The sequence below is a fragment of the Pundamilia nyererei genome, unplaced genomic scaffold (genome assembly GCF_000239375.1).
Source record: "Pundamilia nyererei isolate P.nyererei 1_Seehausen unplaced genomic scaffold, PunNye1.0 scaffold00095, whole genome shotgun sequence".
Classification (NCBI taxonomy): Eukaryota; Metazoa; Chordata; class Actinopteri; order Cichliformes; family Cichlidae; genus Pundamilia; species Pundamilia nyererei.
Genome location: NW_005187496.1, coordinates 1,994,278 through 2,007,005, shown reverse-complemented (window position 1 = coordinate 2,007,005; position 12,728 = coordinate 1,994,278). Strand labels below are relative to the sequence as shown.

The 12,728-nt window shown below is 41.7% G+C and overlaps 1 protein-coding gene across 1 annotated transcript in view; it reads right to left on the bottom strand.

Moving 5' to 3' along the window:
- Positions 1-895: 895 nt before the first annotated feature.
- The window catches only part of LOC102199287 (splicing factor U2AF 65 kDa subunit-like), a 15,520-nt gene continuing 3,687 nt past the window's right edge, over positions 896-12,728 (bottom strand). Inside the window, exons 3-11 of the mRNA XM_005739960.1 lie at positions 10,491-10,594; positions 9,363-9,514; positions 9,167-9,283; positions 8,496-8,634; positions 7,976-8,055; positions 4,313-4,435; positions 4,152-4,238; positions 3,757-3,999; positions 896-3,624 (exon numbers count right to left, since the gene is read on the bottom strand). Of these exons, the coding sequence (XP_005740017.1) occupies positions 3,493-3,624; positions 3,757-3,999; positions 4,152-4,238; positions 4,313-4,435; positions 7,976-8,055; positions 8,496-8,634; positions 9,167-9,283; positions 9,363-9,514; positions 10,491-10,594 (1,177 nt within the window). The 3' untranslated portion in view covers positions 896-3,492. The remainder of the gene's footprint in view (positions 3,625-3,756; positions 4,000-4,151; positions 4,239-4,312; positions 4,436-7,975; positions 8,056-8,495; positions 8,635-9,166; positions 9,284-9,362; positions 9,515-10,490; positions 10,595-12,728) is intronic.

Sequence of the window (12,728 nt, the reverse complement as noted above, 5' to 3'; positions counted from 1 at the left end):
AACAAACATATCGTTAGCTTCATAGCATAAGTGCCTAAGTCATTTTTTTGTGATGACATAGGCAGACGGACAGGATGATGCAGCAGTGGTAGGGGAGTAAAGTTAGGCAAAAATCTCAATTTGACCAAACAATGACTTAGGCAATTATGCTATGAAGCTAACGATATAAAATAAATAAATAAATATTGTTTTTATTTATTTCTCCAATTGTGAAATTTTGCTGAAACAATAAAGATTTAAAACATAGCACATTTATTCTGAAATGTAGACAAGCATTGGCCAGGTATCCTATAATATCAGTACATCATACCTGCATTGACAGGAGTCATACGATGCATATCTACATTAATACTGTAATACTGCGCTGTAATGGGCTTTATTTATTTTGACAGTATAAACAGGAAATGAAAGGACACATTACATCTAGTTTGAATAGAGAAACTGACCTTCAGAGCAAAACTTGTTGTTCTTACCAACACTCATAATTTGGATACTAACACTATACACAAGTTCAGAACAGCAGTGATGCCATCACATTAACTTAAATCTTTCAAAATAAAAGACTGCTTTCTAAAGTTCTACCTGTAATGTTTACAGCACTTAGAATCAGAGGGAGAGCAGCTGGATGTAAAATTTATCTCATGAAAATAAAGGAGGTGAAGGACCACACAGTAATTAACACCACATATATTAAGCCAACATTATAATCAGTGAAACACAGCAGGTGCTCATAAAAGAGTGACCTCTGGTCTCTCCATCCATCTATAAAAGGTTAACATTAAGGAGAAACTAATTATTATATCAATAATCTTATCATTCATCTTTATTTAATGGGTATGTTCAAATACATCTCACAGATAGTTCAGAAATAAAAACATCACAGTAGCAGCCAGGCGGTGGATGCAAGCATTTATTTGAGGCGATGGCGTGGAAGGATGGGGAGTCGTACAAACTAAACATGTTTTAAACCTTTGAACCATTCAAAACTGTAGAAAATACAGCAGTGTGTTTATCACCATCTGATGTGTTCTGTTTATTACAATAAAATACACGTTTGCCTACAGAACATCGCTGCATGTGCAAATACGGGCTTTCCTTCCAGTCTCTGGTGTCTTAGTTCATATTTGTGCCTGCACTTTCTAAGCAGATTTAAGATACTTCAGAATAAATTAATTTCATACATTTTCTTCAACAGATGCAAAACAGCAGCACACAAACAATAAAGCTTAAAAAATGCTCAGTTGGCTATCTACACAACTTAAAGGTGCTTTTCTCAGCATGTGTTCATCTGCTTTGTGGTTTTAATTAAGACCATGGTTACTTCGTCTGATTTTGAAAATTAATTTCTGAATATTTATGGTTAGACGGACACAGTCGACCTTTTGTTAAACCCTTGCACCTTTTTTTACTGTCACTACAACAGGTTATTCACAAAAATAAAGCAGGAAAGCGACATGATGTGTGGAAACTGATTAAAACCAACAACGGAAGAAGCGAAAAATACTTTTTTAAATTTTAACTTCTAGTCCCCAAATCATGGACTTCCTGTTTAATAGAAAGAGACCCAGTCAAGCAGCAGAAGGCGAAGATTTTATGAGCCGAATCTGCCTCCCTGTAAGAAAAACTAACCATTTAAGTTAGGACATTTTATCAACACTAGGTACTAACTAATACTAAAACTAAGATACAACATAAACATTTTTATTAGCTGTTTGGCTCCATTCATTCGGTTCATTGAAAAAGTCACACTCAGCCCCCTGCTGGTCTTCTGGATGAACTACAGCCACCTTTGGGAATACCAGGAAGTGGAATCGCTCTCTAATAAATGTAGAAAACGTGTTAAAATGTATTTAAAAATCTTATTTAAAGGTCTGAAACACTGCTGCATCCCCTATGAAGGCAGCAACGTATAAAATATTTCTGTATCCGAGTTTTAGTAAAACCGCTAGCTTTCATGACTGATCACGAGTTCTGATCTTTACCCAGGTCAAAGTTATCAGTAATCAATAATAAATCAAGCTGAAAAGTGCTGCAAATAATGATGGAGCTACACAGCTTGGCCAGAAGGAGGCGTTTTTGTTTTTTTATCTGTAACCTAACAAAGTATCACAACAGCCAAATACACATTTGTTGCTCTAACAAAGTTCCTCTAAAAATAGCCTCACACCTTGGCAGACATCCTGAAACTGCTCTGGGCACTTTTTTTGTGAAGCATTATCAAAATTTACTTTAATTTCAGTGACGAGCGGCACATTAAAACTGCTTGTGGAGAATCACAAATCTGATAAAAAAAAAAAATCCCAGATGCTGTCTGCACTTCTCACTTTGTATTTTTTAAAAACTTTGATGGTTTTTTGTAATTCTCTCATTCGTAGTGAACACTGGCGTGACTGCCTTCTACGTTCCCGCCAACTTTTCAACCAATCAGTGTTTGACCCACGCATGGGGTCGAATAAATACTCACAGGTCACAGCAGTTCAGCACAGGTTACAGCTCACAAAGCTAGCTTGGTCCTGCCCCTCAACAGGCTTCCCAAAATTGGCTAATCAGAATAAGGTAAGCTTTTTGGGAAGGAAGGGGGGGGTCTTAAAGACGCAGGATCTACAATGGTGTGTTTCACAGAAAGGATGAAAGTGAATAACAGTGTTTTTGAACAGAATCATGCAGAGCTGCTTTAGTGGAGTCCCAGAATAAAGGTGCAGAGTTAGAAATGAGAATCACATACACCCCTCAGGTGGAGGGTTTAACCATGGGTCAACTGTCCCTTTGTCTGATCAAAAGTTTCCAGCTGAAACTTTTCAAATTTGGTTTTGATTACTCTCGAATTAAAGCAGCTTTTAGTGTTTCGCCAATCGAATGTATCTCTGATAGTATTTACAAAGTCGCCATTCAGGCTTTACTGACATGAAACAAGTCAACATTTGGTCTATGTAAGCAGCACACAGCACTGTATATGTTTAAGGAACATTAACATGTGACATATATAGCAGGAAATATTACTCTCGAAAAATAAATAAATAAATAAATGAACACCTTTCTTTTTCTCAAAGCCACGGAAGAAACATTACGATGGCTTTTCAAACCCGAAATGAACGTTTGTGCTCAGGAAGAAAATCCAAACATTTGACGGTTGGTTTTTTTTCTCGTACAGTGCATACTTGATAGATAGCTACTCTGAAATTGTCAGGCAGTATTAGTGTAGGTAAGATACATGTCACATTCATTCTACGGCAAATGTTATGTATACTAGAGTATCTTTTAAGTTCAGAATGAGTTCACTCACAGTCTGGGTGTTAGGCAAAAGCTGGAAGTTATTTAGTACTGAAGACACACACACACACACACACACACACACACACACTGCAGTCCAGCAATAAAACTGCTCCAGCTCTGGTCTCTAAAGGACAGGATCACAACGATCAGAGGAGGAGGGAAGCAGACTGACGCCCAGCCCACAAACAGAAAACGAGGAGGAGGGACGTGTCTGTGCTTTCAGAACTCGTGTCTGTGGTACATGTCGGGGTCGTAGTATTTGGTGACCACCACTCTGTTGGCAAACTTGCGTCCAGTGAGGGCTTGCATGGCTTTCTGACAGTCTGCAGCAGAGACGTACTCGACGAAGATCTGAAATGAAAAAGCGCCGGTGAGTCCCGAAGAATCGATGCTACTTACGCTTTATAATATATTTTCTGGCTATAAATCCAACGCCCCCTCGATGGCGGCTCACTGGACATGTACAGAGTGTATAAACATCACCTTTCCGCAGCCGGGTACTTCCACGCCGTCGACAGGCCTGGGGATCTCGATGGAGCGGACAGTGCCGTACTTGCAGCACTCCTCGCGGATGTCCTCGAGGATCTCCTCGTAGTCCTCGTCGTCCACCAGCTCCTCGGGCATCACCATATTGAGAAGGCACAGCACCTCTGTGGGCATGCCAGAGTTCTGGAGCCTCTGAAGCCCAGGCACCTGCAGCGTCACCGGCGTCTCTATGATGGAGGTCTGCAGCGCACACACGGCATAAAAACGCTAAAGCTGAGGCCTCAAAGTGCAGAATCCAAAACCAGCGACTGGCAGCATTCCTCTTTTATACACAGACTGTGCACATGATGCAAAAAATGAGACCACAGGTTCATGCTGCCACTTGTACTCACAGGATTGGCGTTTTTAGCTCCCACACTCGCCCTCTGGACGATCAGCTTTTTGTCGCCCAGCTGCATCCCATTGAGCCCGGCTACAGCCTGATGAAGAGCAAACAGACCTGTAGCCAAACAGCACAGCTCAAGATCCCACCAAAACACTTCGTCACCGTTACCTGATCGGTGGCGCTGATGTCTACGTATTCGCAAAAGGCGTAACCTTTCGACAGTGACGTGGCACTGTCCTTCACCAGGTTGAACGCTTTGAGCGGCCCGAACGACGTCAGGAGCTCCTTAACCTGCAAACAAGAGTCCGGGAGCGAGATCTGAGCTGGAGAACTCACCGCTGAATGTGTTTGTCTACTCAGTGAATTCTAAATGTCCATTTGAGACTCGAAAGCAGTTTAAGACCACGACACATAGAAGCAGAATGTGAGTCACTCGTAAGGTGCTGGGCTGATCTGTACACACTGCTGGAGCATTTTACACTGTAAAGATTTCTCACTACTACGCTGCTTCCTGGGAAAACTCAGGAACAACACCAGCACATAAAACTGTTCAAAGTCCTGAGAATGATCAATAACCCTGCAGCTTATTTCACTTTGTCGGTTAATCAATTAAATACAGGCTTTGAGTCATTTCCCCATTTTGCTGAAACAGTGTTTCCCACATATAGAATTTCCTTTGGGCTGGCAAAGGTATATCTGGGGAATGATTTAATAGTGCTGCTTATATTTTGAAAATGTAATCGCTGCTGCCTGGCTTGATGTGCAGGAAGCTGTGATGGCGGCCTTTCACGTCATTCAGCTGCTCACAGGAAGTGACAATTCCTCGCTTCCTAGTCATAATCTATGAATAAACCATACATGCAAGCAGGGTGGCATTTTGGTAGATGAGCCACGGAGTCGCCACCTCCTCATTTACATTAACTATTTGGGCTACTTTATGCAAATCAAGCTAATCTGGTTATATGACTCCTCTGAAAACTTGAATAAACACAGAGATGCTTGTGTCTCACCTCTAATGTGTTTTTTCTGTGTTTTAGTAACCTGCAAGAAAGCCTCGAAGCAAGCTGCCATGCTGGTTTTGTTTGGAAATCTACATCAGTACAGGAGGCTAAAGGAGAGGCACAGCACTGATGTCTCTTTCTAACCACCTAAAAAGGTTGTACCAGGAGTTTATCATCCTGCAGTCCAACGGACTAACCCAGCTGCACTGCAACTATCCCTGGCAGCACCGGTCCTTCTCCTGCTCTGGAGAACCTACTGTGAGGCTGCAGAGCAGGACGAGGACGACTGTCACCAGCTGCAGTTAAAGATGGTGGAGTCGGAGTCTGTTGTGCTATTGGATGATAGACTCCCCGGAGAGGCAACAAGCAAGTACTACATAATCCTCATTTCTGATTTACTAAACGTTCTATAAGACCTGAAATTAGTGACCGAGGCCATAAAGTCATTCGGAAAATGTTGCTGAGGTGTACAGTTGACACTCTCCTGTCCAACCAAAGGAGGAGAGAGGAGTCGCCCCCTGGAGGCTTTTACGAAGAAGGCATGCTTAAAGTTATATTGTAACTTTAGAGGGGGTTTAGCTTACAATAGAAAACACTTTGAGGAAACTGTTGTTGTGATTTGGCCTAACATGAATAAAACTGAACTGAATTCTACATTGGCTTTCAGATCAATAGGCTACATCCATGTTTTATACCATCTGTGTCTGTAACTTTGTACTGATTATTCGTAACCTTTAGTGTGTGCGTGGCTCCTCCCGAGCGCAACCACTACAAACTGAATTCAGATCTGTGGGAAACACTGTAAAATATGGAGTCTATGGATAATTTAGAGGCTGGAATGACTTAATTTTGTGGTATTTTAGCTTCAAAACAGACAATCGATTGAAGTGTTCAAACACGGTCAAATATATAAACAGATATGCATATAATAGTAATCCCATATTCAGTAGATGGTGTTAAAAAAAATAGCTAAACTTCACCAACACAACCCCCAAACCTCAATGATCAATCCCTGGATCTTAAACGCGCTCCAAAAGCATGATGGGAGAAAGAAAGTAGCCTGTAAGCGACCTGCGGACTCGGAGTGTATCCGTGTGAGGACCAGAATGTCTTACTTGCCTTGTGTTACATGTTGGCATGGCAGCAGTAGATGAGTACTACTGAACAAATTATGAGCGCAGACTTAACGATCTTACAGGCCCCTAGCTGGGGACAAAGTGGGGGAACAAAAATGAAAGAGCTGTGAGTATCAACGCAGTGGCAGTGACTGCAAGTATTAAGAAAAAATAAGTCAGAGAATCACAGACATCAGGCTGCATGTGCTCTGCAAACTAACTGAGGCTAAATGAGACAGAATGGACAGTTAGAATTAAGTTTCTCTGCGTACAGGTGCACAAAACAAACTGTTTTTTTGGTCTTTAGCAAAGGGAAAGGCCACCTTTTGTTTGAGCTGCTGCAGCGTTTCTGGAGTTGTTTACTGACTTTCTACGTCCTTTCGTGAGTATGTAGTCAGGCACTAAATTTCCATTTAAAGGCATTTAAAGGTACTTTTTGTAATGACTCTTATTTTAATTAAAATCAGGGGGTGTATTGAAATGTTTCTGGGAAATTCTGATATTATTTCCAGATTTGCCTTTCCCATGATGCCACTGTAAATAACAATGTTCTTATCATTCTAGTAACTGAATGGGGTGTTTTATGAATCCTTCTGTATATCTATGAGTCTCACTGTTCCAAAACTGAGGGGTCCTGATCGCAGAACCACTTTACTCCAGCAGCCAGGCCTCACCTGACACTCTGAGGCTGCGAGCTGGCTCATAAGAGCTCAGCATTTCATATTAAAGTAAAACTTTAACTTCTGAAACATGCAGGAAGCTAGTGCAGAGATGCCCTATTTGATGAACTGCTTCATTATGAGGCTAAACTGACATTTAAATGTTACATTTTAAATTGACAAACTGCACCATCTGGTGGTAAGAATTAGTACTGCACTAAAGTACGCCCAGCTGTAGCTCGATTTCAGTCGATATCTCCTCAACATTCAGAGGAATTCTCCATATAAACTTATATATAAATCTTATATATAAGTATATATAGCATTTATATATATTAGTGCTGTCAGCGTTAATCTCGTCAAAATGACGTTAACGCCATAACCGCATTAATGCGGCAAATCTCCGTTAGCGAGTTAACGCGGATCGCCCCGTGCAAGGGCTGCACGGCGTCAACGTGTTAGCGAGTTAATGCGTTAGTGCCGTGCAGCTATATAGATATATATATACATATATACATATATCGTTAAAGGCACCTACCAATCAACAAACAACAGAAAAATCCAGAAAGGCAAAGAAGAAGAATTTTTTTAACTTCTTAAGGTGGACTTTTTCTTTGATAATGACCCACTGGAATAAATACCACAAAGAAGTAAATTCATGTCACTTTAAATATACTGGACTTTGCTTACCTGTCTTAAATCAGTAAGCTTAGCATGAGAAAGGTGTAAGGAGTTTACTTATATTTAATGATTAATGTCAAATCAGAGATTCTCCAAAATAAAAGCTGTGACATTATGGAACACAGGCACAAGCACTGTATGTTGTGTTGTTTTCTATTTTGTGCTTTTACACCATGCGGTTCCTTCAGCTATTTTGACTTCCATCGGAAGCCTTGTTACTCGAGACTAACCAGATTTTTTTTATATATTTCTCACGTCACAAAGAAATGTGAAACGTAAAACATACTACGCATGTTTCAGGGTGACAAAAACCTCATGTGAGCGTAAAGTGAGGAAAGCTGAGCGCAGCTGTTCAGCCTGCGCTCAGATAAATACCTGGTCGTCATTAAGGTAGTTGGGGAGGCCTCCTATGAACAGTTTATGAGGGGAATCGGGAACAACAGTGGAGACGACGCCTACACAAACCACGAGAAGAGAGAACAAACAAATCACAAAACAAATATGAGCTTACAAAGCACAAATGACCCTATGAAGTAAAATCTAATCTGCTCATTTCCAGCTAGTAGAGTAGCTTTGCATGACTCACAGTTCAACAAGCTCCTGCCCCTTTAAACTATCTTTCTTCTGATTGGATTTCAATCAAAAGAATGAGTGGGGATGCTAAGGCTGTGTGATTAGTCAATAATTAGAGGTCTTAGCTCACATATACTGATCTCATTATTAAAACCTCATCCTGGCTAACATGAATATCCACCATTAAAAGAACTTGTATATGTCAGGAAATAAGGTCTGGCTTCATGTAAGAACAGGTCATTTTAACTCTAACTAAATTTAATGACGTTAAATGACACTGGATAACTCTGAAGAGAAGAAGAAGAAAGCATCGGAGTCAAACCTGGGACGTGGAACGCCGGCTGCTCTGAGATTCCGGGTAACGGCCGATAGTCGTGAGGTCGTCTGATCTTGAGCGACTGACCCTGGAAAATGATCCCATCGAAGGCCATGGCCTGCGTCGTCTCATCCACAGACCGAAACTAGGAAAGAAAGTCACACTGAGTCACAGCGCCAACAAAGAACAATTCTAATAACATCTACTAACACGACTGCTTCAGCAGGAATCTGATGAATCCTACAGTGAGCCGTTACTGAGGGTGAGATTTAACCTTCGGCTCGTCTGTGAAGAATCGCAGCAGAAGCCAAAACTGTGCAGACACCCCGCACATGTGTGCGGCAGGCGTGAGAGCCTGCAGCGAGTCAGCATGCCGGTGCGCATCATGTTAACTAGTGCTAAACAGCAGCTCAGACCTCTCAGACAAGCTGCTTGTGCTCAGAACTGAACATGACGTAATGTTACTGTGAGAAGGACGGGCGATTTCAACGGTCAATAAAAAATAAACAAATGAAAATGTAGATAAATAATAAGCACACAACAAATATTCTTTAGAAAGTTTAATTATCTACCAACAGAAAATAATTTGTTAAAAATAGTTCGAATAATAAATATATAAGTGTTATTTATATATTCTTTACCAACCTAAAACACTGAACAGTAATATGAACCCTCACCTCTAGGAAAGCAAAGTTCTTATCCTGGTTAATCTGCACGGCGAGAACGGGGTTACTCGGGGCTTGTGAGAGTCCCGCGAGGCGCATCTGGGCGTTAAAGAACTCGGCCATGGACTCCTGAGGAGACAGAAATCAAACCTGAGGCGCCGCACCAGCAGGTCTGTTTGGTACGAATCTACAGCGACCACGAGAGTACCTCAGTCACTCCAAACGGGATGTTGCCAACGTAGAGGCGCCTGGCTTGTCTCGTCATCTGACTGCCAACTATGGGCACTTGTGTCGGGGCTGCAGCTACTCCAGTAGTGGTGGACGTTGCCAGCAGAGCTATTGTTGGAATCTGGCCGGCCGCTGAGGAAACACGAAGGAGGGACAGTGTTTGCTGCCAAATAGCTGCACACAGACGCCACTATTAATGTGTTTCAGGGATAATATCCCACAGTCAGACTGCAGAGCAACAAACACGTAGTTTTATGAAGCACAGCGAGTGTTTAAAGGTGTCAGCGTGGTTCAGAGCTCATCACAGAACAAACACGAGCATAGATTCTGTCAAATCTGATTAAAAAACTACAAAAAACATAAAATAATTTGGTCTAAATTAACACAAGCATCTCTGAATCCTCCAATCAGAGTGCTACCAGAGACCATGTTAATGGGTTATAGAATGAGATGATATGCTCATATGTTTCCTGGTTTGGCTGCCGATTGGCTTTTGGAGCAGGGACAGCAAAACCACCAGTACTCAAAGAGCGCCATGGCTCTCTCACAGAGTCCTTGCATTAGATAATAACAGCAGACATCTCCATCGGCCATCCCAGATCCAACCTTCACACCTACTTCACGCTGTCGCTGACCAGCTGTGCAGAAAAGAGGAAGAAGCCAAGCACTGCCTGTTCAGATCAAGCAAAGCAGAACGAGAAGCACAGACTGACAGTTTTCATTGTTTTTTAAGCTCCGGTTACAAAGAAGCTCTTTGTGCGTTTTAACCTGTCTCCTCTGCAGCCGTGGCCGAGCTGAAGGATCAACAACAGCACAAACACAAACCAAAGCTTTATTTTCTTTTTACACTGGACCCTGGTGGCAGTGAACAGCAAAAACACGCAGACAGCGCTGTAAACACGACTGTTTCAGCTGGTTCAGGATTTACGGCAGGCTGTCTGACTTCTCCAGCCCACATGTAAAGTAGCAAAGCTCAGATCGGGGTTCAGTGTTGGAGAACAGATGAGTTAGAGAGCTGGGGAGCACAAAGCCGCGAAGCAGAAACTCACTGCAGCTCTGCTGAAGTCTGATTTAGAGGCTAAAGAGGCAAAGAGAACAAGTCGGGTACCTTGCATAGCTTTATATTGCATTGGTGTGATGTGTTCAAAGCCAGGAGGAGGCACGTCCCAATATTTGCAGGTCCTTTTCTTCCTCGTTCGTCTTGGAGAGTGGCTGCACGCAGAAAACACAAAAACATCTGAGTGAAACCTTTCAGTGGTTACGTGAACACAGAAAAACCAGCAGAAATATCTTAATAATGATGTCATCACAGAAAAACTGTGTTTGCTATTTTTTTTACTGTTGAATTTCCTGAACTAATTTATCTTTAAAGCCAAAGTGTTAATTTTAGTTTTGTTATATTTTATTTTATTGAGCTGCATGAGTTAATCTGTGTTGTTAGAGGTCAGGGATCTCAAGCTGAGCCACATTCAGTCCACTGGACTGTTGAAACTTCTCTTTCTATCACTCTAAAGATGCTTAACTACACATTTAATCCTTGTGACACCTTAGCGTAAGAATAAGAAGTGCAATTTCAACAGTATGGCTCATTTTTTCTACATAACATACAAATGCTGCTCTGGTAAATGAAAGAAATGTGTTGCCTCCACTCTATGGAATGCCAGGACTGCCATAATGAATTAATTAAATACACCATTAAATAATTAATTAAATGTGGCAATAATTAATTAAAATTGGAAATAATTAATTACATAAATATTTATGACACATGTAATTAATTATTGACATATTTAATTAATTAATAACACATTTAAATAATTATTGACAGTTTTAATTAATTATTTCATGATTTAGTTATTTAATTATTTAATTCATTTTGGCACTTTTGTCCCCTTCATCTCTCTCCTTGATATAATTTTATCTGTCAGCCTCACCCATCAAACTAAGTGGGCGGGGTTAACGCTGCCCATGCAGCTTCTCTAACATTTGATTGGTTGCCGTGCAAAGTAAGCCAAGACAAGTCGATCCTAGATAATGCTTGTGTGGGGCAGCCAGGTATCCCAGAATGAACAGGCAGCAATGGTGGTGGTGTACAGTTTTAGAATACCCCGTTTTTTTGTCACCAACTACACTTTTAACAGTGTTTTAGCCATGGCGGAATCTTCACTTCTGGTCAGGTTGTCAACATAGAACCTGTTTACAAAAGTGCTCAGATGTTTTCAGAGATGTCACTAGCTCTGCTAACAGTCAGCTGACAGAGTGCACCGAGCTCACAGCCCCCGTGTTCCAGCTTAACGGGTGGGGGTGGGGGGAGGTGTTACGTTAACCGGTTTGTTTACATATTCCACTCTCCGTGTTCCACATGTTGCATTCGCAGATTCTCATTTTCACCGAATGATCGTCTCTTTCCGCCTGGTCTTGTGTCTCTGTGCTTCTGTAACATAAAGAACGAGCTGACATTTTTCTCACGACACCAGTGCTCAGCTCAACAGGCCCTCAGTTTACCTTCATCCATCCTCCTCCTCCTCACCTGTCAGCTGTTTAACACCTGCTGCTAATTCAAGAGACACGCCTACGTTACCTGGTGATAGTCACAGTTTGACTGGGCAGCCGGTGCTCGATATAACGCAATGTCGGCGCATTTTTCTGCACACCATAAGTAAATATAGTTCTTTTCCCGAGCGTAGAGCTGCTGGAGCTTGTTTCCCAACAGAGCACTTTATGGGCAAACCAGCTTTATCAGCGGCTGATGTCCAATCACCGGCACACAGCTTTGAAACCTCAGCTGAGTTTTAACTCTCAGTGGTTAAACGCTGGACTTCATTCACTCAGGTTCTGTCTGTCGGGTCATTTTTACTTCGCTGTTTTATTTACAACTGAAAGAATCGGTTTGGCTGAGGTTAAAGTTACGTTTCATAACTGCATAGTTTTACTGAAGTTTAATGGTTCACTCTGTTAGACTTCATCATGAAGACTGCAACCTGGACAGAAATATTACATCATCAGTTTTTGCCGTGAGACTGGGCTGGGCAGACATCTCCAAAATCATCGAAGCACTTTTGCAAAGACGCTGTATCTTGGCAAACCGACCAGACATCTGAAGATTAAACCGCTACATTCTCGGCTGAAAAAATATTAAAACGGTATTTGGTGACACACAAACAGGGTTTTTCCAAAGTTCAGTTCTGTTAGTTTCAACATGCCGGTTGTTGTGTGCTAGAAACAATGGCCACCAGGCCAAACCAATGGTTTTGACTCCATCAGTGTTAACCCCGCCCCCTGGGTTTGATGGGTGAGGTTGACAGATAAAATTATTTCATGGTGAGACCTGAAGGAGTCAACTGTG